General features: G+C 43.8%; 1 protein-coding gene across 2 annotated transcripts in view; it reads right to left on the bottom strand.

The window, feature by feature from the left end:
- pyd (zonula occludens-like protein polychaetoid) overlaps positions 1 to 27,443 on the bottom strand; it is a 448,973-nt gene that overhangs the window by 281,790 nt on the left and 139,740 nt on the right. For both annotated transcript variants that reach the window (XM_065435932.2, XM_065435931.2), the window contains exons 4-6: positions 13,207 to 13,309; positions 10,059 to 10,134; positions 1,818 to 1,921 (exon numbers count right to left, since the gene is read on the bottom strand). In XM_065435932.2, the coding sequence (XP_065292004.2) occupies positions 1,818 to 1,921; positions 10,059 to 10,134; positions 13,207 to 13,309 (283 nt within the window). The remainder of the gene's footprint in view (positions 1 to 1,817; positions 1,922 to 10,058; positions 10,135 to 13,206; positions 13,310 to 27,443) is intronic.

The following is a 27,443-nucleotide window of genomic DNA, read 5'->3' as shown; positions in this document are numbered from 1 at the left end:
CATTGACCTTTAGCGCAACCACGTGACATGACGTCACGACAGCCGGAGGAAAAGCTGGGCCCCAACTCGTGCAATATGCAACGCATTCTTGGCTTAACCTGGCCATTTTTTTCGTATTATTTGGCATCCCCATACAATATAGTTTTCCACAGGGCACATAGTGGTGTTATTATTCCTCGAGCTATAACTGCTCTCTTAAGGCAAAATTGTGTATTGCATAGGTAATGTCAATACTACCGTGCTCATGTGTCCCCCTTCACTGTGTCTTTGTCAATTGTACACGCAAAATATATCGCTATGAATTCGTACCAACTCGTCCAACTATCAGTTCTGCTGCAATACTGTGAATAAACTTGTCAATGCATTATTACAGATTTGTTTCTATTATTTATTTAAAAACACAGAAGCACATCACCTGCTTCAGAGAACAGTTTTATAGCCATCCATCACAAGCTGTCGCCCACTTGACTGCATTCTCCCTTAACACGGTTGCACCTTAAAGCACTCTGCTCACCGCAGATGTGTACAGGATTAGCAAATAAATTAGCGGTACACAGCACATATTCTGTTTGGTTGCTTGACCTCAGCTGCAATATGACACCTGTACTATGTTCCGATCAATACTTGCGCTTTAATTGGGTGATTTATCACAGATGTTCGTTGTATATGTTTCAAATGCTTCTGCACAGACCATCTTTGCTGCTGCACAAAACGAGTGTCAGTTTCACATGGATACCCGTTTGTTTACGTTATGGAGTGGAAGTATGTCTCACACATTATGCATCAGTGGTGCATGTTTGCTCTTTATACGACATTGACCATAAACTACGTAGAAGTGATCTTGTGAGAACAAATTAAGAGCAAATGCAATACAATCAACGCATGCTTCGGTTTACTAGAACACGCCACGGAGTCGGCTGCTCATCCATTAACCAGGTAGGCGCATCGCCAAAGCAAGACATGATGACTATGAGCTTTCTATTGCTGCATACTGAGCCCGCACGAATAAAACTTTTCAAAGCATTCATCTTTAACTTATGCGCACGATATAGCACAACCACACTTTCTTCACAAGCCCCTATGATCACTTTAAACACCCTCAAGAACCGGATTGCATAAGCCTCTAGGCATGGCCAAGCAAGCCCCGACATATGTCGCACCACCTTTCGGCAAGAAAAAGAACTGGTGCCAGATTCTCACTTTTTTTGACATGTCGTCACTCCAACTAACCTATTTCTAACACCGTGGCTAATACCTGTCCCTCTGTTGAGTAGAAAATTGATTGATTTATTGATTGATTTCATCATAAGGATGAAGGGGTCGAGGATAAAAGCTACAAGAGCTTGAATAGCCCATGGCCTCCACATATACATTGACAACAAGGCAAGTTCGCATAAAAATGGTGACAGAGAAGTCACATTTAACAGAGCAGTTGCATGTTCCGCTGAAGATCATGTTGCTGTTTCCCAATTTGAAATGCCCACACCAAAACTGAGGAGTTTCGTAACCTTTATCTGACCTCCATCTATGGCACTGTTTTGTCTTTCAGAAACTCTTTATTAAACTCTATATACAAAGCATATACAAAGCAAACTGAATTATTTGGTCAGATAGTATTCAATTCCAGATGAAGAAACAGAATTTATACAAATTACAGATAAGTATCACTTGCATAGACTGGGACATGTTCAAAGGATGGAAAACATGATAATATTAAACAATCTCCATTGTTCTTTCAAACTAGGTGGCAGCCAGAGCATGCAGTGTTCATGGCCACATAGCACAGCCATCTCTGGGACCCCATGCGAGTGCCTCACCTTGAGCACGATGTCGCCTTCTTGCAGCGTGCCGTCCCGCTCTGCCACAGACCTACTGCACACTTCCTTGACAAAGATGCGGCAGCCAAGCACAATGCCAAAGTCTGCAGAGAAGGGTTGGCTATAAGCTGCTGCACCATGTGGCCTCGGCTGCTCATGGGAATGCACTTAGGTCACTCACTGCACTCAAAATGAATAAATCTGAGAAACCATCATGCTGCTTCAGATCTCACCACAACACAAAAGCATCACCCAGTGATCTCCAATTACCACATGCTGTTTGAACCCAAGTCACCTTGTACATCTCACCGCACCATCCCTGGCCTTGTCCACCTTTCTGTTACTGTAAGAGACTGCTCTTTCACGCACTACATCAAGTGCCTCACTCTACCTATCAATCACAGCTGTCGTCAGGGACAGGTAAAGAATGCATGAGACCTAAGTGTGCTGTACGTGAATGCTCTCTGTGTGTCTGGAGAGTATTGCCTGTACAGATGCCAAAAAGCTCACCAACAATAAATTGTGGGCACAGACAGCCACAGGAACAAAAGTCAGTGAAAATACTTCATAGGACATCCAAATCATACCTCAATGTCTGTGCGCCGTTTCAAAGACAAATAGGACATCCATGAGACGTCCAATTTTGGATAACGTATAAATTATGGGCTTTTATGAGCCAAAACCCACCTTCTGATTATGAGGCGTAGCGTAGTGGGGGACTCCGGATTAATTTGGACCGCCTGGGGTTCTTCAACATGCACCTAAATCTAAGTACACAGCTCTTTGTTGCATTTTGCCCCCATCAAAATGTGGCCGTCAGGGTCGGGATTCAATCCTGCGACTTCGTTGCTTAGCAGCCTAACACCATAGCCACTAATCAACCATGGCGGATTCCAATTTTCGATATCCTACCATGGACATCCCAAATATTTGCACACGAACGTTTTTGTTTTTCAGTCTCCCCATAACAGAATTATGTTTTCTCGTATGTTTAAATTACAATCCGAAGGTATCATGCCTGCAGCTCACATGTGCATTGTACCGTGTCTATTTTTTCATGCAATTTACTTCAAAAATGTCGGTTACTTCAACATTTCCTTGTGTCTGGTAGAAGGCCTACAGGAATAGGCACTACACTGCTCTTCTGTGAGTACACGTGCGCATAATGCGTGCATACAATGAATCTGACCATACTGCGTGGGAGTTCTGCCCGTTGAATTTGTCTAAGAGTATGTTCCCCGACAACAAAAAACCTCCAAGAGATGTCCCAAAATTGCACCAACATCCCATGTCCTACACCAGACATCCTACAGGCATCCTGTGGATGTCTCACACAGGAGATGCAGTAGATGCATGCAGGAGATGTTCCGAAAAACGTCCCTTGCGGGGCCTAATTTGGACACAGCATACTCACTTCATTTGTGCGCATTGTAACTCGCATATACATATTATTATATATATTATTATATTAATATATTATTACGGTGTCATCGAGAGATGCTCAAAGGACGAGCCGCCGCGAGAACGACGACGAAGTGGGTTTGTGCCCTTGGCGCGAGTGAATGTCGGCCTGGCGCTTTGGCTCCAGTCCAGTGTAAATAGCCTATAAATAGCCTCTTTCGTCGGTGTCTTTCTACATGTAAGAAAATGTTACAATGTGAGCCTGTTATCATTTACTTGATTTTGTATCCTTTTGAGCAAATCCTGTAAAATGGGGAATGCAAAAATAAAATTCATTATGTTTGTTAACTTAGTGCTTTTGTGAACGGATTGAGACTGTTGATATAAAGAATCGTGCCATCGTTCTTGACTTTGTGGGTGCACTGTTTGACTTCAGAACCTTCTTTTTCCTCAAGTGCAGCGCTCTGTTTCGCAAGATTGCCACAGCATGTTGCTCATGACACCGAAATAATGGGGGTTTAATTGTTTCAGTTTTACTTCAACTTTTTATAGTAAATATTTTATTTGTTATTATCAAAATACTAGTAAAAAATAAGTATTGTGTAAATATAACTATCTTTATGCACAAATTTAAGATGTATATAAATATTTTAGTCTTCTTTTTTTTCACGCTCTATCATCACCATTTTCTCTCGTTTTGAGCAAAAGTGTAACTACGCAGAACCATAGAGAAAGAAACTCAACATCAGGGGACACTCGGTGAAAACTCGCGACAGGAACACATCCCGTCTAGTGTTCGCCCCATCCGTTAGCTGACGCGAGCATTGGATAAAAAGAATGTGAAATGAACTTGCAGGCATTTCATTTATCTTTTATTCTTTCCTGCTAAAACTAAAAAGTTCTGCATATAAATGAACTTATACTTTGCAACTTACTTTTCTTGCATCACCCAGCAACAAGCTATGGCATGTCAGATGCGCCAGATGAATGCGTCATGCGCCAGACACGCCACCGAAGCAAGCGAGGTCGGCTGTGCTTGTGAAGTTCGCCTGTTCATCGACCCGTTTCTTTTGGTTGATGTAGCCGGTTTGTTGGGCTCCCAACGTATTCTTGCATTCCTTCTGCACTTCGACACCACACCACTGCGCTATTGGACTACAGCAAGGTGAAAAATTTTGTTTGACAGTCTGCGATGCATTTCAAGCAATTTTGGCATTTATGCCATGAAACAGAGATGTGTGACCCAATCAGCAAAAAACAGCTCGGCTGTCCTTTAGCAGTTAACTTGAGTTAATGACTCGTACTGGGAGATGTTTACGATGCTTTCTATAGGCCCCAACATTACTGCAACTTATTTCGGTAGTTTTTGGGCACATTCGCTGCCGCCAGCTTTGTGATGCAGTTAGCGAAAAGCAGCTCGGCTGTGTGACGCAGTTTCGCATGTACTTAATCTTGCTGTGACAAGTTCGTGACGCTTTCTCCGATCCCGGACATTATAGTAATTAATTTTGTTAATTCTTGGGGTACTTCTCAAGCACAGTGGCCACGCCCGGGGTTGTAACGCAGTTAGCGAAAAGCAGCTCAGCCATGTGCCACAGCTAGTTTCGCGTGTACTGAATCTTGCTTGGACAAGTTCGTAACGATTTTGCTTCGTAACGTAACGTAATTAATTTTGCTACTTTTTGGGGTACTTTTCAAGCACCTGGCCATACAAGGAGGTGAAAGCGAACAGCAACAAACATCTCACATCCTCAAAAGCATGATATCTTGGAATGTTGCCGTACAGCACAGCTGGTTTGGAGCGAAAGGGATGAAGTTCACTGACCTGAATGTCTGCAAGCTGATGTGTAGTAAGTTATTTTTCATTACGGAAGATTTCGCCTTATGTTTCTTTCATTTCTTATTGTTTATTTTTAACATTTCATTGTGCATAATTTTCCTGAATCCCCTGAGGATATTTCATACAACCTGTGCACACACCTACGCAATACTTGTGCAGAATGCGAAGGCACAAGGTGGACAATCCACAAAGCACCCGTTACTGTTAGACAACTGGGTGAAGTTACTGTTGGGTATATATTGTATGCTATTTTAAAAACTGGCTTATATGTAAATATTAAATGACTACCAAGGGCATCATTATTCAAGAAATTTGAGCAAGCGAGAGGCAGTAATGGTTGTGATCGTTTCAATTTTTCGATCCAAAGATACCCTGCTGACTTAAAAAAAAAATGAATGTTTTGGATGTGTGTGCAGGCAGCTCGACTAGTGACAGATCTTTCAGTGCCAACCCGAAAGACATAGAAAAAGCAGGCATGTCATGGTTTCGACACGCTCCCGAGAGGGCAGCAGCAGAGATCACCAGAGGCCGACTCAGCATGAAGAAACCCATTTTGCGATACAGTTATGTAAAGGGGCTCACAACCGTTTTTACAATACTCATTTTTTTTCCCTTTTAGTGCAACATAAAGCTTGCCAGTTAGATCATTGTCAATTTATAGAGCTGTAATGCAAAAAAAAATTGTGGAACATTTACCTGAATTATTCGTTAATTATGTATGTGTGAAACTTTGTGTGAGCTCAGGGAATGCTTACAAATTAAGCTTGCCAATTTTTATCCTCACAGTAGTTTTCTATTTAAAGGGCCCCTCACCAGGCCCCATAGCAAATTTTGTTTAAAAACTGGAAGTTGTTAAGTGTCTTCTAGGGAGCGTTCTGCCAAAAAAATTTTTCAAATCGGCTAATCGGCTAATAGCTGAGATAGAAATATTTCAGCGCCGCAAAACCATGATTTCAGCAGGCAGGCTCCTCTGCCAAGCAAGACGCCCCGTCTAGCATATGCAAGCGAAATTCCTTCCCTGCATTCTCCCACACCGGACCACGAGGATCGTGTGACGCATACTTCACAGGCGCTGCCTTCACATTTTTTTTCTCCTCTTTTTTCTTCTTCTTTTTTCCTGCGCTACGAATTTTCGCTGACCGCACAGCCCATGAGCTGTTGTCTCGTTCACGCAGTGCACGATCTTGCGCGCTGTGCACAAGAAAACATGGCTAGCGGTATAATTCAGTGATACACAAATAGTGAGGCAGAACAAGCGAATCGCATAGTATGATCATGCGCTGGAACACGGTAGAAAATGGCATAGTTTCGGTACCTGCACATGTGACCGCATGACCATGGGAACAAGCAGACGAAGAGGAAGTACATCTCTCTTGCTTCGGTGCGAAGTAAAACAAAAATCACGCAGACATTCCATTTGCGCGTTTTATTATTTCTTTAAACTTCAATTCGTCAATTCAAGCAACCGATAGCATAGATAACGGATGTCTTGAATAATTCTTGTAGTCAGGTCACCATGAGCAATGTCACACTGCAGACATGATTACGTAGGTGCAGGGGCACAATTACGTCACCGTCTGGCTTGGAGCACGGCGGCCGCGAATGAAGAAGGAAACATCGCTTGGATTGAAATTTCAAATCTTTCCATGGTGCGTAGCGATGTAATACTTTGCAGACACGATTGTTATTGCGCAATATATGCTCTGCGCTTGTCAGCTCAAAATGGCCTGGTGAGGTGCCCTTTATTATTTATGTTCACTGCTTTGAACAGAATAAAGTTATTTTTTCTGTACAGGTGTTTCTTCCTAAGTTTTTAAACTGGCGCCTCCATGGCAGGCCCAGTGTTCAAGAACTAAAAACATACGCCGTACATATCAAGTACCATATGCAGTGTGACACGTTCTACACTTGCCCTTCTTCCTCATTATCATGTTGAAAACCTTTGCGACAGTCCAGTATACGAGAAAAAACAAGGCATCCCAACCAAGTACCACGTGCAGTCACTTTGGAACATCCCAGAGAGGTCGTTTTCTTTTTGTCTCACTTGGGTAGCGTTTGGGATTAACCCAGGATGTCAACAAAATCTCATATGAGACATCCTTCGTACGTCCATAGGATGCCTGTGTGTTGTTGGGGTACAGTGAAGGTAATATTTGATCTAGCAAACACCATACAAAAGGCCCCGTTATGTCCATGACATGTAGGCAAATGGTCCTTGTGGTGCCCCTTGTAGGCACGGAAGGTGCAACCAAACAATGGTACGAGGGTTGTCCACTAGACATATTGAACACATTCCTGGGATATCCGTGTCCTGATTACAGATGTCAAGTGGATATCCAGTGGATGTCATTGCAGTCACTGGGATGACACAGGAATACAGAAGACCTTCTGTAAAGTGAGGTGGACGATTTCTTTTCCAATAACCTCCAGAGAGCAGAGAAGATGCACTGTGGAGGAGTGCATTGCAAACAGGGTCAATGCCAGCACAGGAGCTGTGCAAAGTAAAATAAGGAGAGGGAGAATCAAACAATGTGATTCACTCCAGTACTGCAATTTTTTTACCCACCAGTGGTAGTAATTTGTTACAGAGGACAAGAATGGGGCAAAGAAATGGAAGGTCCATGAACACTGTCTCACTTTTCAGAAAGAAGAATAAAGGGAAGCTAGATTTTTTGGGGGTTAGTTACAACAGTAAGAAGCATTGACCATTTGCTTTATACAGTTGTCACCCTCCTGTGACCGTGGTGGCCTTGAAGATGTTAGTGGGCAATGGAATAGAGAGAAAGGACAGGAGAGTTAACAATAAAAAAAGGACATAAAGAGATAAGATGACATAAGGGGGGAAAAGGAGATGGAAGGGAACAACACAACTGTACGTCCACTTGTATGTGTCCTGTGATCCATATTGCCAATATCATCTGGATTTAGTTGTCAAGTTGATGACAGGCACTTTTCATAGGAAATACAGAGCATGCCGTGATGACACACATTTCTCCACCTTATGCTGCTCGACTGTCCTCCTCCTCAACAGAACCTTTCAGTCATAGCCTGTACTGCAATGAGCCAGGGGGTATGACTTGATCAGTACATTGAATAGAATACAGGGACGAGTGTTCTTCACTGAAAATAACAGAAAAAATATTCTGAACCTCCCACTGCTGTATTCTTGCTTAAATTTCACAGAAAGGTCACATTTTGTGCTTCAAATCATTCAGCGCAGTACTTGGTACAATTATGTGCCTGGTTTTTAACCTTTTGAGGGCCGAGTTCTATCACAAAAACTGTGCCCCCATGGTCATTCTTTTTATTGCAGTTTCCAGCAGTAGGAAATAATTTAAAACTTACTGCAGGCAATACTTTTTCTAAAAAATGCTTTACTCGCACCTACAGATGTACACAAATGCACTATACAGTAAGAGATTGAGAAAAACGTCTAGCAAATTTTATGGCTATTAATTTGTTAACCTAAAAGCATGTTTCATCAGAAGAAGAAACGTGCCAGAAACAATTTAGAAGAAATCCTTGAACAGTCACTGCGAGAAGAGGCAGAGCATGTGGTCATACCGAAATCAGGCCTATGCACACTGTAATGTACAGGAATACCCGAACCACACTGTGCTACCAGAAAGGTGAGCGCCGCGACCGTAACAAACAATTGTATTTCCTTCACGCACTCCTTGGAGGTAGCAGGCATGTGAATGTGACCACATGATCAAGTCCCAGGGGGTAAACAACTCAAGCGGTGTGCACCGGTAAACTGAAGCACAATTTCAAATGACTTTGTGGGACTCCAGAGCGATGGAAGCACTCTACCACAAACAGCGGTGTCACACACACGCGAAATATCACACATAAGATCACCACTGTACATATACATTGAAAACCGTGTGGGACGGATCAGTGGCACCATACGTGTACGACAAAAACCCTTCGAAGCTGCTTTCGTCTAGCTGCTGTAAAGATGGCGCTAGCATAAACTTGTGTCACTGCCTGCTGCGGAAAGTAGCCCTTTCAGAAGTGTTGCCGCATATTCCAGAGCAGCAGGTAACATGCAGCAGCCCTCACGGAATGGCTGCTCTACGAGGTTCTGCGTTCATGTGCATGGTGGTTCATGCTGTTCCCCTAGAGCTTGTCTTACGCTCAACAGCCGACAGTTTCTTAGAGGATTTCTGCCACTTGCTGCACATCGTCTACTTCCCATTGTGGTGTACTCTGACAATACTTTAAGCTTTGACAGTGCTTTAAGCATGTGACTCATGAACTTGGCAGTTTGTATGACAGTGTTTGGGGAAAGCGAGGATGGAGATAACTTGTCAATGCATGGCATTATGTGAAAAGTTTTTGCTAAACATGCTCCTTAGTGAAGTGGATTTTGAGAGTGTATAGTGCAATCGGTGAAAGACAGCTTGAGGCGAGTTCTTCTAAAGTAACTCCTAGATTATGATCACATGATCAAGACCCTAACTGAAATTAAAGCAATCATAAACGGTAGACCACTTACGTATTCATATCCTGCACCAGAGACACCAGAATCCTTGACACCTGGCATTTCTTTGGGAGCATAAAAACGGGGGAAAGGTGCAGCAAGCATGACAACTATTGGAAGTTACGGTGGCTGCATCTTTGTGATCTGCCCAACTCCCACATTCTGCACACTTCATGTGTGTGATCGTAAGCCGCACAAAAACCTCAATGTAAGCCCTAACTTACGGGATGAGTGCTCCGATTTGTGCTTCACTTCTTGTCTGTTCCTTGTTTTCCACTAGCTTCCTGTGTCACCGTTCCTTCCACATTGTAACAAAACAATGAAACCATCATTTTGAATTGTCCTGTGTTACCTGTCTTTATCGCTGCCTTTGTTACCTGGGGGTCGCAGGGCTGGTCTAGCTGATAAAATGCAGCTTTCTTTCTGGCTTTCCTAGCCATCTAGATACATTCTGTTGTGTACTAACGTGGTGAAAAACACCAAATCTCAAATATCAAAATGCACTTGAACACACCATCTTTCTTCTTGGCTCTTGTCAGGGTCACACGCACAGACTCCGCATGGCCCAGGACAACACGGCGCTTGATTACCTGCACACAAGTTAAACAGAAAAACTGTGCTGCAACCAACTGTGAAGGAAACAGTAGCGCCACTAAAATCTGCGAATATTACCTTGGCCTTACAAAACATTTAACTTGTGGGACTGTCAAAGCTTTCAAAATATAACCAAACCATGAGATAATGAATATATTGTATATAACATAATATAGTGTTGTAACGAATTGCTGGATAAAATGAAATAAGTCTAGCATTTTGTTGACCATGTGCTTTATTTCAGTAGGTTTTCTACGGCTACAACAAAACTGAAAATGCAAGATCAGAGGCAATGTTGGCTACGGCAAAGCAAGATATTTGTTCCCACGCAGTTCAAAGCATATATTCTGGTAGCAGAGACGTGATAAACCCTAAGCAAGAAGAACTTGAAACAGCAAATTTTGGACACACATGCACGTTTTGGCAAACAGCTCAGTTTGGCTGGCCGACAACCAGCAAACCAATGTGCCAGTCCCACGTGTTTTTAAGGTGAAAAAATTCAGCGCAAACACCCAGGATAACCCACAACAAAGAGACGAGACAGGCACTGGCGGTGACCAGCAACTGCTTTATTCTGCTTATGACAACATATATATATATATATATATGTTATATATATATATATATATGTATATATATGTATATATATATATATATATAGAGAGAGAGAGAGAGAGAGCAGAAAAAAAAGAAAAGCAGTTCTGGGTCCGGGTAAATATTCACAGTGAAGTAAACGCGCGTATGAAGCGGTTTATTGACGTTTCGGCCGGGGTCCGGCCTTCATCATCATCTGATGAAGGCCGGACCCCGGCCGAAACGTCAATAAACCGCTTCATACACGCGTCTACTTCACTGTATATACATATATATATATATATATATATATATATACCCTTTGACCGTCAACGACGTAAATATACGGCGCCGCAAACAAGTCCGAAAATGGACTATGCCGTATATTTACGGTGCTGTCTGTACATTTAAAAAGCGCGCCAATTTCCTAACTTTTTCTTTTCTGTCACGTGCTCCCACTATGTGGGGATACAGGGAATTTTTTTCGTGTGCCTCCCTATCTCGGTTTTCGTTGCATGGTTTGTTTTAGCGCTAGTTTGCTCCCACGCGTCTATATACCACCGCTCGCGCATTGACATGAACGCGGGCGGACGGCCGTTTGGATTTTGTTTTGCGGGAGGTTTCGGCTTTTTGCGCTTGCGAAACTGATGGCTATCTCGTTCCTAATCGCTCAAAGGGCGACCGCTTGTTTCTCGCTCGTTTAGTGCTCACAGGGGTGCACATAGGAAGGATGCCGCTGTGCATGCGTTTCCGTTTCTTTTCTTTTTTTTAGGACTCGTGAAAACTAATTGCCCTAGCTGGCTGGCGATAAGATGAAGATTAGTGGAAGTTTGTCACACATGTCACTTTTTTTGATGGGCACACAACAAACAGTTTTCTAGAATGCGCGCACCTACGCAGTTCGATTACGCTATGGACATACATACTAGTGTAAGAGCAGGAACATTTGAGGCTAGTGAAATATTCTCGTGTGCGGATTTTCAAAGCCTTGAACTATGTGCATAAACACGCATGAAATTTTTAATGCTGATAAGTTTATTTCTTTGTTATTGTTGGTATTCATGAATGAAGAGTGCATATATACCAACCCAAAATATCTTTTTCTCGCTTTGCGGTCACCCTAGAAAAATTGCGGTAATTTTTTTTTCGAAATAAATCCATAAGAAGAATCGGAATCTACAATAAAAAATATCGACGCAGGGTGGTCGCATATAGTGAAAAAAATCGGCCCTCAAAGGGTTAACTACTTAACTGTGCATGCGCATCGTAAATTCTGTTGTGGTACAAATGTACTGATGCAGTGAAATAAACGAAATCTCAAATCTCAAAATCTCAAACCGACGGCATCTCGCGCCTTCTGCAACCAAGCAGCCCGCTCCAGATTCAATGCATCATCCCCCGACAAATCAAACCTGACATCCGCAACCTCATTTCTAAGCCCGGAGCCAAGCCAGGAGCAAGCATCACCCGGCAAGCACGAGAAGAGTACGAGGCTGCACACGAGTGGCATCCCCAAAAAGTTTACAAGGTCCGGAAAGCGTGTGGTGCCACCCAAGAGGCTGAATATGCAATTCTGATCTCGGAAAGAAAGATTTAGTGTGTTGTGTTTTGTTATATTTATACCATGGTGGTGCCACTAACACCACTGACAACACTAATGCAACTTACCTATCTAACAGAGAGCACCACTAAAGTGGTTCCGGGCATTTGTGTAATAACGTATTAGTAAGCAGCACCGGGCACTTTGTTCATTGCCGGCCCAGCCGAAGGTCGCACCGTTCCTCTCGTCTTACAGGCTCGTGTCAAATGCGACTTCAATATAATCATGTTTGACACCACAGTAACCCTCATTGATTATTTGAGCTGCCATAAAGAAGAGGGGAGGGTCTTTGTTGGACAAGTGACATGTGCAGTAGCCAATAGTACACGTGCAAAGCATATTGCGATAAACACATCCTCACTCTTTCACCGTGGCAGCTGGATCGGGCTGGCTCCAGGCTGCCCCATTTACAGGTGAATAGCATTTTGAGGATGTTCTTCACTTAGTAAAGAAAATAAAAATATTTGGACAGCATGATACATGACACAGAAGGTGCATGGCAATTAACAAAGAAAAAAAAGAAATTGTATATGCCAAGCAAAATTTTATTGAAGAAGAAAGGCACACTTATGCACCACTCTAGATGAGAGACACAGGGCAACAAGCAAGCTACATGTGTAGAAATCTGCGTACATGACAAACAAGAACTACAAAACAAAAAAGATTGTCCCGCAACAAAATCTGAGTAGTACATAAGTGCACCCCTATTCAACAAAAATTAAATTGGGGTTTTGCATTTGTTTGTTTTCCTCACTCAATCTCCTGTGCTGTTGGAACATGTCTGCATGCTAAATCACTCAGCTCTTGACTTTCATTTGGGCTGTGCCCGCTGGTTCCCCTGGGCTGGACATACTGGGCCTGACAGCACTAACTCTAGCTGGGAAAATATCCTCACCAGGTTGACAGTGCGGCCGCATTCCCGCAGAACTTGGACAGCAGTCGCATAGTCCACATTTTCCAGTGACAGCCCATTGGCACTGACTACCCGGTCGTTGATCCTGAAAAGATGTGCAGCACAAGCAAAGCTTACTCAACGTGCTAGCAAAGGAAAAAGAAGTATTTTAGGAGGGAAATCTGTCTGGCCATGACAGCGCACAGGCGGTGTGATAGCATCACGGTTTGGTGAGCAGGAAATTTAGTGTTCATCACAACATGACAGATGATGCAGCAGGCATGTTTTCATCATTTACATGCTTCCCTATGGGTGCAATGCACAAATATTGCGATATTGTGTCAAATGTTTTCAATTTTCCTAGATTTCAATCCATAATGGCAAGAAACATAAGTCATGGGCATTTTAGCAGCAGTGATTGCTCAGTGCTGCTCAATTTACGTGCCGCACTGCCCTTGAAATGAGCAGACTACGTCTGCCGGCCCCACGAATCATTTCCAGTGGTGGTCAAGCCAGTTTAGGATTTGGAGCGATTTCCGGAGTAGGAAAAATGACGTTCTAGAGCAGTTTAGGAGCAGCCACACCAGTATTTTGGAGCAGTATCGTAGAAGAAAAATGGGTCTTTCTGTAACACTTGGAGTAGTACAGCAGTAATCCGTAGCTATGTGGTGAAACTTGTTATTACTGAGCTATCAGTGTGTGCTGCTCAAGAGTAAAGCAAGACACAAAGCCAACAGCGACCAATTAAGCTTGCCTTTCCATGCATGGTATATTTTGTATGGTAGGTTGCAAACATTTTTATTTGGGTAGGCAAGGAACTTAATTTTGTGAACAATTCCATAAAATTTCGTAGGCTAACGAGAACAAAGATAAACATACATGAGAACAAGACAGACATAAAATTACAAATTAGCTAGAACAATTTGCGCCATCAGGCACAAGAGAAAAAGTGATGGAAAATGTCTTATGTGCATTCCAAATAACAGATGTGCTTCGATATGCTTTACTGCACAAGACAAAATGTGTACTACAGCCAATAATGCTAAAAGCTCGACAAGAGACTATATTTCTATGAATGGCGCAACATGAGATGCCTCCAAACGGTGTGTCGCAAAGATGGTAATGGCGGTCGAGAACAACATTAGTACCATCCCGTACATGCTTTCGTTGCGAGGCAGTTTGTCGGCTTCACGTGTGTCATGTGGCCTCTGCAAATAGATACAAGTTGATTCGGCATAAAACCATAAGGTTTGTTGCCAATGCCCGACCGACCTTTCAAAGCAGCGCTTTTTACTGCCCCCAAGGGCTGAAATTGCCACAGGCATGTCCGAAGTAGGTCTGAAGGCCTGCCAATACAATTATTAGGCATATCAATGCTCGTACTGCGACAGCAGACGGTGGGTGCACGCGTGTATAATTAAGGAATACAAACTGTGTCCCACGACAATTGCCTCTTCCCACACTTGCTATGCTTCACCATGTAACACTGCTATATTGAGGTGAAGCTGACTTTTGGGAACCGTCATGATGCAATGCGTCATGCTTTCGATCGGTCATTGACTGTAGCTTCGAAGCCATTGGCAAGTGTTACAAAGGAGGAGTCGGCGCCCTTGCTAACAGCGGCAAATTGCTTTTTTGAAAAACATGGCGCCGAACAGCAAGAAGCTTGGTACCGAACGTCGAAGTAGCTAGGCTTAGCATTGTCGCAGTGGTGGCTACGGCTGCCAGCGAACCTGCGAGTGAAAGCAACTGTTCTAGGCAGTGAGATTATCAAAATGCAGGTGGTGGTGGCTTCAATCAATGCCGTTTCGTACCTGCGGTGATGGCAAGAAGTCTGGAAAATCGGACGGGGAAGGGTTCTTGCATCTGTAATTTCAGATGTTCTTATACATTTACCCTATGGGGTACCGTGGCGGTGCCGTGAAGGCGTCCAGAAAAATCGGTCATTGACTGTAGTTGCATAACCATACTGAAAACATTGCATTATCGTGAAAACGTGAAAATACTGCACTTTTGCACAGATGGCACTTGAGTGGGTGTAGCCAGGAGCAGGCAAGTCGAACTGTAGTGAAATGGCACAGATGGCACAAGTGGACCCCCACTGAATGGACACTATACATAGAAGTGAGTGCCCCGGCTCTACCGTAGGCCTGAGGAAGCATTCAGGGCACTGTGTGCGAGAGTATTTGTGAGGAAAACTTTCCCTGTCGTCGCCTTCTTGCTACCTGTGCCATTAAGTTTGATCGCATGAGATTCAGTTTGTGTTGTTTGTTTAGTTGTCTTACATCAGGTCAAAATGATGGAGGAAGGCTGTATTTCACTTCACTTTTGGGAAACGGGATGGACTTCATGACTTTTTGCGATGCTCGATCGCCAGTGACCAGATGTGGAGATAATAACCGCGACCATTCGTAAGGCCCACAGTGGTTGGGCATTTAAAGAAGAGGGTTATGTGAAAAACATTATGCTTATTCTGAGTGCCAGTGACCCAGAAGTGGGTCTTGTTCGGGCAGCTTGTAGCAGTGTGGCAGCTCACAGCAACACCTTTGGATTTAATGTCCGTAGATTCACTCTTGCTCATCTCTTCCTGCAGTGTTGTAGAAGCTGAACCACCTGCATTACAATGCGCATTTAGTTCTGCACAAACTGTTACATGCATGTATCAAAACAATGATAAAAATGAAGTCCAGCGATGAAATGGAGTGGCTCGAGGAGACACTAACCCATGCAACCTGTTGCATCAGCAGCTGTTGAAGCAGGCTGCAATCGGTCGGCTAGCCTTTGCTTAATTTTGCCAATTTATTTCACACTTCGAGTGGCAGCATAGAATGATCGCAGACTTTTAACCACATTTGCCAACAGATTGCATTTATCTCATATAACTCGTCGCATCAAGTAGCCAATCTATGTGCTATCAGATGTGTAGCGGCGTGCAAGATGGTACGACATGACTTTAAAAATAATTGTTACCAAATATGGTCCTTGATTTTAATTTCATAATAAAAACGCTTGTACTTGCACGTGCACACGGGCACAGCTTAAGTTGGTGAGACGGCGGCAAGCGAGCCCACGTGCTGAGAGCTAATACGAGTGTACACTGAGCACAAGAGCGCACTCTTAAACGACTAGCCGAAGCCGCTGCGCGCACAGTTTAAGCCGGCGAAGTCCACGTTCACATCTCGAGAGCTATGAGTGTATACGCCAAGCTTGAGAGCACACTTTCAAACCACTAATCGATGCCGTCGTGCACATGCCACACCGCAATCCTACTTTGCTGTCATTTATGTGCTGTTACGTGCCTCTTTACCAAACAACTGCGCCGCTGCAGTGCAGCTTGTCAGGAAGCATATGTGAAAACAGTGGTCATGTAGTGTGGGCCGAAGAAAAGTTAGAAGGCTGGCCCAAAATTGAAGAAGAACAAATATTAATACAAAGGACTCACTACAAGACAAAATTCATGCCGTATACCTGTTATAAAGTGCTCACTGGAAATCCTTAACCCTTTGGGGGTCAATGACGTAAATATACGGCGCCGCGAACAAGTCCAAAAATGATCGATGCCATATATTTATGGCGGCGTCTGTACGTTTAAAAAGCGCACCAATTTCCTAACATTTTCTTTTCTGTCATGTGCTGCCACTATGTGGGAATACAGGCAATTTTTTTTGCGCACCTCCCTCTCTTGGTTTTCATTGCATGGCTCGTTTTAGCACTAGTTCGCTCCCGCACTTCTATATAGTACCGCTCGCGTACTGGCGCACGTGCGGGTGGGTGGCGGTTTGGGCTTTGTTTCCGTGGGCGGTTCTGACTTCTTGCGCTTGCAAAACTGATGGCTATCTCGTTACTAACTGCCTCTTTCTCGCTTGTTTAGTGCTCACAGGTGTGCGCATAGGAAGGATGCCGCCGTGCATGCGTTTCTGTTGCTTTTCTTTCTTTGTTTTTTTTTACACTCGCAAAAACTAATTGCCTCTGGTTGGCGATAAGATGAAGAGTAGCAGAAGTTTGTCACACGTGCTTTTTGACGGGCACACAACCACACAGTTCTCTTGAGTGCGCGCACCTACGCAGTTCGATTACGCTATGGATGTACATATTAGATATTAGTGTAAGAGAAGGAACATTTGAGTCTTGCGAAATATTCTCATGTGCGCATTTTCAAGGCCGTGAACTATGTGTATAAAAATGCATCAAATTTTTAATTCCTACAATTTTATTTCCTTTTTTATTGTTGTTATTTATGAATGAAGAGTACATATATACCAACTCAAAATATTTTTTTCTCACTTCACGGTCACCCTAAAAAAATTGCGGCAAATTTTTTTCGAAGTAAGTCCCTAAGAAGAATGGAAATATGAAATAAAAAAATCGACCCTCAAAGGGTTAAATGGCCATTTGGCTGCCACACTGAGTCCAGATTCAGTCTCTTTATGTCGTTCACCCACGACGCTATCTTTAGCGGGTACAACTACTCAGACACAAACCAAAAAATAGTCATTATTCTTGCCGTAATAATTTGTACATCCATACACGATGCAGTGCGCTGGCATGTCCTTCAGAAACATGGGCACGAGAGCTTGACAGAGCATGCCAGCCAGGTGGGGCGCTGTCTGCTAGCTTTACAGCTGCATAGGGGCGGTTCACGAGCGGCGCGCTCGCACATGCACAGCAGCTTTTTTGCAAAGTGTCCATTTCGCTCACATGTGGAATGCGTGTGTATGTGCGTGACCTTAGGAGGCAAAGCTCGGGTTGGTTAGGGCATGATGTGCTTTGGCAAGCAAACTGTGATGGTTTTTGAGCACCATGCACGTCCACCCCTTTTCCAAAGAGCCGACTGGACCGACAGACGGTGCATTGGTATCACATGCCCTGACAAAAGAAATTCACGATGAGTTGAGGGAAATGGTCATTGACAAGGAAGGGTACAGCAGCATAGGGAGTGACCATAAACACATCATTTTCAAAATGGGATATGTAGTTAGGAAAGAGAGCTAGGAGCGCGAAATGGCGAGCCCAAATTTGAAAGCTGAACGATTAACAAATATAGACACAAGAGTACAGCAAGAACTTGGCAAATGGCCAAGCAAAGAGTGGGAATATAGTGAGCTTCTAACTGTAATAATGACAGAAATACGGAAAGAGAAGCAACATGCTTGTTGGAAAAGAAAAAAGAACCCGAAAACCTGGTGGTACAGGGAGACAGGGCAAGCAATCGCCGAATGACAGAAAGCATCACGAGAGCGCAGGCAGGCAAAAAAGTGCAGTTGCCCCAGACAGAAAATAGAAAATACACCGGGAGACAAAATACATGGTTCAAATACTGGTTCAAGTAAAGATAAAAAGTGAAAGTGAACATTGGCTGTCAGAAATAAGTGAGAAAAGGAAGGCAGCACCTAGAATATTCTGGAACCACATAAACATATTACTGAGGAAGTCCGGAACAATACAAGAATATATCCTAGACGAAGATGGAAACAAACTGGAAGGGGACTCAACATAAACTTACATCTGAAAAATAACTGCCGAATCTTTCCAAAGCAATGATGAGGTTGTATTTAAAGAAAAAAAGAGCGTGAAAAAGAACTAGATAGGGAAAAGAAGCTAGTGCTGACTAATTTAAACTAAAAGAAAGCCGAAGAGAAAATTCCTAAGCACACATCCACAGGGCTACACAAGGATCCCATTAGGCTGATTAATGAACTAAGGCCAAAAAGTAAGGAAGCCCTGGTGAAAGCAGTAGAAAATAACTTTAAAAGATAGACGAATACCAGAAAGTTAGCGACAAAGTAAAATGAATTTAATTTATAAAGGTAAGGGGGAAAAGATAGAAATAACTCGTATAGACCATTGACCATTACATCGGTAATATACATGTTGGCAATGCAGGAAATTAAATTAAAGCTGCAAGCATGGGCAGAGAATAATAGCATTGAGTGGAGAACTTCAAAATGGCTTCAGGATTGGTAGGCGCCTGGATAATAACTTGTTTGTCCTTGCTCAGTGTACTGAAATGAGTAGAAAGGAGGCCATTATATGTGACTTTTTTAGACATTACAGGAGCGCACGGCAACGTAGACAGCAACATTTTGTGGGATACTCTCGAAGGGGAAGGCTTAGGCGATGATTGTATACTGCTTTTGAGAGAGATTTACCTAGAAAATACTGTTTACAGTTGATATCAACAAGCCACTGAGGCAGGATGCCCTTTATCCCCACTGCTGTTTATGATGTACATGGTGAGGATAGAAAGGGCGCTAGAGGGAAGTGATATTGGATTTAACCTCTCACACAAACAGACAGGCACAGTAGTAGAGCAGCAGCTTCCAGGTTTGTTTCACGCAGATGACTTTGTGTTGCTAGCTAACAAGCAAAGTGCTATGCAACATCTGGCTAATGTCTGTGGACAGGAAGGTGAAAATTTAGGTCTGAAATTTAGCATTAGAAAATCAGGTGTTATGGTATTCAACGAAAACTGAACAAACAGTGGCAACACAGGGCCAAGAAATACTTCATGTAAAAGAATATAAATACCTTGGTACATACATACATGAAAGCAATAGACGTGGAAACACAGGAAAAAACTATCAGTAAAAGGAAAGAGAAATGCGGCCATAATGAAAGCCAGGGTGCTATGGGGATACAATAGGTACGAGGTGCTCCGAGGTATGTTGAAACGTGTAATATGATTCCAGGACTTACATTTGGAAACACAACTGTTTACGGAAAGACTACAAATGAGGCTGTGCAGGGTGATATGGGCTGGCAGAGTGTCCAGATATTTTTACAGAAAAAACATTGATTCACAGTGGAGGAAAAGAACCAGGAAGCTTACCAGCAAGTATGCGACCAGTATGGTGAGCGACATGGCAACAAAGAACATCAAGCAGAAAGTCAGAGAGGCTGAGGTAATCCCATGGGTGGTGGCAATAGAAAAGAAACCTGCTATCAGCAACTACTTAAGAGGAAAAAACGAAACCGGGAAAGAAACCACTTATGATAATGCAAAAGGAAGCTCATTAGTTTTCGAAGCGAGATCAGGATGCCTTAGAACACACACCTATAAAGCAAGATATAAGAAGGAAGAAGAAGCATGTGCTTGCTGCGGTAAAGCTAGGGAAACGATGAAGCACGTTTTATTAGAATGTGAAGATATTGCCCAGTGGTCTTAGGCACCTCTGGCCTCCTTGAAGCCCTTAGGTTCAGCGAGAGGAGGGGAAAGTAAACATGTTTGCGATAGAGATTAGTAAGAGGTGATTGGTAAATTAGTGGAAGTAGGGAAACGACAAACAACACAGATGTACAAAAACAAAGTTCCCAATAGGGTTTCAGAAAATTTGGTTATAGAAATTCCTTGTGGTTTCTTTATTCGTTTTCCTTTTTTTTTGTAAGATAGGTAGGATATTAGGCAATATAATAACAAGACCTTGGTGGTGCCACCCACCACCCCGTTACAAAGGGAGCACTCATACATACATCCATCCATCTCTCAGCCATAACTTTATTGGGATGTCAGAGCAAGCATCCATGGTACCATGGCCTATGACACACATTTAGGTGCTAAGTCCCTGTTCACACTGCTCATTTTCAAACTAACAAAGCAAGTTCGAACTCAAGGGATGGCTGCTTCCTTGAAGTGCAAAAGGATAGCTAACTGAGCTTGTTCAAGTCACATGTTTACATGGGAATTGTGCAAAAAGAATGGTCATTACCAGGCAAGAGTCCTAACTAACAGGAGACATTGTCACCTCTAGTGAAGCTGATGAAGCGATGCTGCTGTGGCACCTCTCTTATTTGACTACATGAATGTTGTGCTCCTGGTATTATTATTTTTATTTATTTATACTTGTTTAGTTAAAACCCCAATGGCCCAACAGGACCCACAGTGGGCCTACAATGGCCCCACAGTGGAGAGCCTAGAAAGGCGCAAAAAAGTAAAAATAATCACTGAAAGGGCACAGGTTGCAGAACCCCCGTAGTTAAAATTGTGGGTGAAGAAGATAAACAGCATAACGAGGTCTGTTATAAAACTATACCTGCTTGTAGTCTTAGCCAGAGATTCTTGCACAAATCATGGTACAGGTCTTCTTTTTCTTTCTCAACTTGCCACAGACACCACAGCAAAGGAAGCATCTGCTTTGTTACGTTGGCCCCGAGGGTGAAGTGCAGCCATCCTGATGTCTCAGGGAGCAGGAAAGACGAGGAAGCATGGCTTCAGGCAGCTAGCATGCACTCTCTCCCGCCCACTATGACACGTTTGGCCGAGGTGTGAGAGGCTCGACGATGTAGTTTACAAGTGATTTGGCATTCATGATACCGTACGGACCATGATATCGTGCAAGAAGTCTAGAAGAGAGGCCAGAGCGATTAGGTGGCATCCAGAGCCAAAAAAAAGAGAACCGGTAGAGAATGTGGGTGCGGGCTGTTTACTGCCATCATGTTGTGCCTTCTGACGCCCTTGATCCTCGCTTATTAGTGAATGAGCCAACTGGCAGCAATCTTCAGCGTACCGGGCAACTTCTGAAATTGTAGTGCACTCGGAATCATCAGGTCGGTATGGCAGCAGAGCATCCAATAGAAATGAAGGCTCAAGTCCCCGTAAGAGGAAAAAGGAGGGAAAGCCTGTAGTCGCTTGCGTTGCGGTGTTGCGAGTGAATGTAATGAACGGGAGCACGGTGTCCCGAATAGTGTGGTCGGACAAGACATACAGAGTCAACACGTTGCCGAGTGTGCGACTGAATCGCTCAGTCAGATCATTAGTTTGTGGGTGATATGCACACGATTTCCTGTTAATTATTTTACACTCGGCAAGAAAGGCTTGGATGACTTCGAACATGAAGGCATGACCCCTATCACTTAGCAGTTCTCAAGGAGCACTGTGGCGAAGAACGAAGTTGCAGAGAACAAACAAAAAGCAACTTTACGGGTGGTCACTGCAGGATGGGCCATTGTCTCAACATAGCATGTCAGATGATCGATGCCTACAATTATCCATCGATTTCCACACTCACTGCATGGAAATAGGTTATAGAAGTCGATGCCAACACAATGAAATGGTCAAGCCAAGCATGGTAACAGCTGCAATGCACCAGTAGGGTGCTGTGGAGAGGCTTGGGTTTGTTGACGGGTGGTGCAGGACCGGGCGCACTTCTGAGCAAAACTATACATTCTGCACCAGTAATACTGCTGATGCAGCCGTGTCTAGATGTTTAGTACGCCGGGGTGAGCCCTCTGGGGATCGGCATAGAAATACACGCAGATATTGGAGCGCATATGACTAGGGATAGCCATTAGCCATTTTCAACCGTCGGGCATATAGCCACCGCAATAGAGGATATTGTCTCGCACAAAAAGTGGGTTGCTGGTGGCGTAGCACACATGTAAAAGGAGTGACAGAGGGAGCGGCAAGGCAGTCAAGAAGCAAGGCAAGCAATGGGTCCTGGCGCTGCCGGGAAAGCATATGAGTGGCGGTCAGCAGTGATAGGACAATCGAAGGAGCTGACAGAGAAGCCACATCAGGTGTCATTGGTGGAGAGGAGAGCGTGTCAGCATGGTTTCGACCGGGACCGTGTACAACATGAATATCCTATTCTTGTAAGCGAAGCGCCCAACGGCTGAAGCATCCCAATGGGTCTTTCAAGGAAGAAAGCCAGCAAAGGGCATGGTGGTCAATTATGATGTGGAAAGGATGGCCTAAATGTAAGGGCAAAACTTACCCTATACCCAGATGATCACTAGGCATTTCTTCTCAACTCTGCCTTCTTAAGGGCATGGCCCACATAAGCGAGATGTATTCATCATAGGCAGCTTTCCGTTGTGCCAAGACTGCACCAAGGCCAATGCTGCTCGCATCAGTGTGAACTTCTGTAGGCGCAGTTGGGTCGTAATGTCGACGAATCAGTGAAGAGGTCAACAGACGACGCAACTGTGCAAAGGCTCCAGCACATTCAGATGACCAAGTGAAAGTGCCCCAGCTGACAGCGAGCATATTTGTCTAAGGTGTGATGATGGTCGCAAACTTGTGTAAGAAATGACGAAAATAGGCCCACAGGCCTGTGAAAATTTGGAGAGCCTTGATAGATGTGGGCTTGGGAGTGGGGCTGGATACATGGGTGATGAGAAGGAAAATCCCGGAGGGGGTTGTGCTACCACTGTTGTGCAGTTGAGCGGTGGAGTCAGGAGGCACAGAGGGTAATCAGCATAGAATAGCAGTGCAGTCACATTAGTTGGTGGGTGAATGATAGGAGCGTCAGGAATAGTCTTGGAAATGTGGGTGCGGATGTCTTACCGCAGGACCAGCCTCACAGTTGCAGCAGGCTTCTGGCTATGAGGCAGCAGTGAGAGCTAGCGGGCTACCTCCTCTCTAATGAAACTTTTTTTGTGATGAAAGAGCAAGGAGGGGTCAGCGGCAATAGCTATGACAGAGATAGAATAAGCTTGGGGTACATTTTGGTAAGCAATGGTGCATTTGTGGAGCAGTTCATCTAAGTTCTGACAAAGGCTGATGAGTATGGCGACGCTGGTTTGGCTCTTGGCCAGCAACATCTGGAATGCTACCACTGAAGGAGCGTAAGTCTCTCACCAAACTGTGCTTCAAAGGTAGTCTTAAAATTTTCCCATGTGTCAGTTAGTCCATTAAGCTAATTTCTGTTCTTTTGTTTCCAAATATGTTGCAACAAACACTGCGAGCCATCAACAGAAAGGTTGCACAGTGTTGAAAAAGAAAGAAGACAGAGAACCTGTCAGCACAATCAGGCAAATGGTAACAAGAGCTAAAGAAAGACGACTGAGCAACTTGTCCACACATGCAGAATTTGTGGAGGATACGCTCAAATAATGTAATGATAACATCAAGTGCACGGCTTTATATTTTACTGATTCAAGCCAATTAGTAAGGTTGTCATGATATGCATTCATAAAATAGATGTGGACTCTGATGCTGGTTATACTAGTGAAACGTATGTACGTAATCATGCATTTGTATTAGCAAGACATAAACAGCACTTTTAAGAAGACATGTTTCTTTTATGGCTCTATGTGTGCTGTCCAGCTCAAATTCAAAGAAGAAAGCAAAACACCTAATTTTTTAGAAGATGATACATCTTCAATACAAGTGCCACCACTTATTGCACAAAGCCAAGGGCAGTGCGCACAACAGAGTCAAATAAATATTAATGAATGATCAAGATGTGTGCTGTTACGATTTAACGGTGGGTAAGTGGTGCAAGTTTAAATTGCAGCTTTCCTCCCCACTATGTTCACTCTTACTTCCACATGTCCACAGTACCGCTCAGGTGTCCACTGAGAACTTAAGTAATTATGCAGACCTTCATTTCCTATCTCCTTTTGTTTTATTATACAACAAACTACTACTACCACTCTGTCCCCAAGTGCTTGTACTTTCTGGGGATGTTGAGCAAAACCCGGGCCAAATGTCCAAGGCAGAGGCGGACTCCTTTGCTATTATATTGGAAACAATACACAGACTAGAGGCAGCTGATGTCGCTACTATGGAAAAAATACTTAAACTTGAGGAGGGGCAGGCTGCTTTAGTTGTGGAACTAAACTACGTCAAAAATGACCGTGCAGCTGCTTCAGAAATGGTGTGTCGACTTCAAGAAGCAAATGCGACTTTGCGGGCCGATCTAAAGGCAGCCCACGACAGGCAGTCTGCCGCAGATGGCGAGGTCAAGCTGCTGGGTACGAAGCTTTCTGCAGTGGAGTCGAGGACTTCACTTGAATGCCCAGGTGGCCCGGACCCTGGCTCTCATTCCTTAAGTAAATTTTCTGAGCAGATTGAAAAAATTTCTTTGAGGTGTGATGAAAATGAAAATAGAATGAGACACTCAAACTTGCTGTTCTTTGGCATAGAAGATAATGCTTGAGAAGACTGGGCTGCATCAGAGCGGAAGATAATTTCTTTCTGCTCAGAGAAACTTGGTATCACTGTAACGGGCGCCCAGTTTGACAGAGTGCATAGAATGGGTAAGTTCACTGATGAAAAACGCAGACCTATTTATTTATTTATTCATTTACCTCACAGGCTCCCGAAGGAGTATTGCGTGAGGGGAGGATACAGGGAATTACCAAAAACAGGAGTAAAAAGAAATTATACTTATCATTGCTAAGCTAACATATCTTAAGGTTAAAGGACGCATCTTGTCTTCTGCGCACAAACTAAAAGGTTCTGGTTTCTACATTCGAGAGAACTTTTCATTTTCTACACGACACGCCAGAAAACAATTGATAGATCACGCGAAAACACTAAATAAACCCTTCAAACTTTCAGTTGACCGATTGCACATTGATAACAAATCTTATGCTAATGATGCCACAAAGCGTTCAGTTGTGGAAATCAGCAAATAGCGAGACCAAGACACATGTGAAGCGCCGCTAACTCACCGCATTGCTACATCGTTAACAATATCATTCACTAATATTAGAAGCCTGATGTTGAAACGCGAACTCGTCTCATCTTACCTTGAAGACTGCGACTGCACTATTCTTGCTCTCGCCAAAAACTGGCTTTCCCCCGAGTTAGCCGATCCTGAAATTCTTCCTGTTAAGCTAACCTATAATATTTATCGCTGCGATCGTTCAGATAGAAGAGGTGGTGGCGTCCTCCTCGCTATTAAAAAGACTATCGCATCGTACATTACTGACCCATCTTCTGGTCTGCAGATTGTCTGGGCCGCATGCCACTGCCGTTCTGCTAAAGTTTTGATAGGCATTTGTTACCGCCCTCCAAATTATAGTCATTGCTTCGTTGATGAACTGTGCAGCAGCATTGCTAAAGCCACCCAGCTCTGTCCAACTGAGTTCACATACCTTATTAGAGTGTTTTAGCAGAACGTTTTTGACGGGCCGCTCCGCTCTCGCGTACCCGCTCACAGTTAGCGGAGCGGCGGACGAAGAATCAGTTTTAGCGGAGCGCCCGGCTGCGTCCGAAAGGCATGTGCTTGCCTGACGCGCCACCTTGCCGCAGAAGGTAAAACCGCTATGAACATAATATTCAAGTTGTAAGAATTGCCGCAATAAAATAATATATCTGGAATTGCTCAAATGTATGAAGGCATTTCACGCAATACATTGCATTTTCATTTCTTATATATATATATATATAATCCTTACATTAACAAAGCCGTTACGCTGTGTTGTAGCCAAGACAAGGTTTTTCCTCTTTCAGTACACCTAAAACGTGGTCCGCACAAACAAACGTGCACACATGGCATGGTTCTGAAACGGGTTCATGGCCACAACCTCCCGAATAGAAGAAGATCTTCGTGTCTCCGAAAGTGTACTCTAGGTTTGCGCTTTACAAATCCCGATTCAAACGACCTCGTGGACGGGCCATCAGCACTGGGGGCACCCATTTTGCTTCGCTAGACCCGCTTGAGGCGCTCGCCGCGCTCCGCTGAGAAAGCTTTCTAGCGAAGAGGGGGCTCCCGTCCGCTCACCTGCTCACTGCTGAACGGGTCGCGCATGCGCACTTGCGCTTCCGCTAGCCCGCTGAGCGGAGCGGACCGTCAAAAACGCTTTGCTAAAACAGCCTATTGGCGACTTTAATCTTCCTCTCATTGATTGGCTAAACTTGTCATCATCCTGCAGCAGAATTTTCAGCAGAATTCATAAGCCTAACATTAGATTATAATCTGTTCCAGATCATTAAAGAACCTACCCGTGGCTTTAACCTCTTAGATCTTATACTAACTAATGCCCCAGAAACTATAGAACAAGTAACATGCTCGGATGGTTTCAGTGACCACAGATTACTGAATGTATCCATCAGTATCCCATTACCATTTGCAGGTGTCTTAAGTAAGACAATTCGTGACAACAAGGGAAATTATGAAGTAATCATCATTGAGCTAGAGTCATTTCTTGAACATCATTTTCTACCTTCGTTCCACACTAGGTCTGTTCATGATAACTGGGTCATGTTCAGTGATAAGTTATGCGCATTGCTTGAGCAGAACATTTCTTTAATCAGAATAACTGAAGACAAAAACAAACCGTGGTTCACTGAGTCCCTTCATCTACGCAGAAACAAAAAAATGGCTGTGGCTTAGGTAAGGTTAAGCCCAGGATGCGAAGCATACTAGCCTTTATTTTAGTTGTTGAACCACTGTTTAGCCTGGTGAACTGCTGTTGCTTGGCTATATTTGGTTCGGCTAGACGAAGAAACAACTCATGCATTACTTCTTCGCCTTCAAGAGTGGAACGCGACAGCGTTCCCGTCGACCCGC

The sequence above is a fragment of the Dermacentor albipictus genome, chromosome 4, assembly GCF_038994185.2.
Source record: "Dermacentor albipictus isolate Rhodes 1998 colony chromosome 4, USDA_Dalb.pri_finalv2, whole genome shotgun sequence".
Lineage (NCBI taxonomy): Eukaryota > Metazoa > Arthropoda > Arachnida > Ixodida > Ixodidae > Dermacentor > Dermacentor albipictus.
This window is presented reverse-complemented; position numbering and strand designations above follow the sequence as displayed.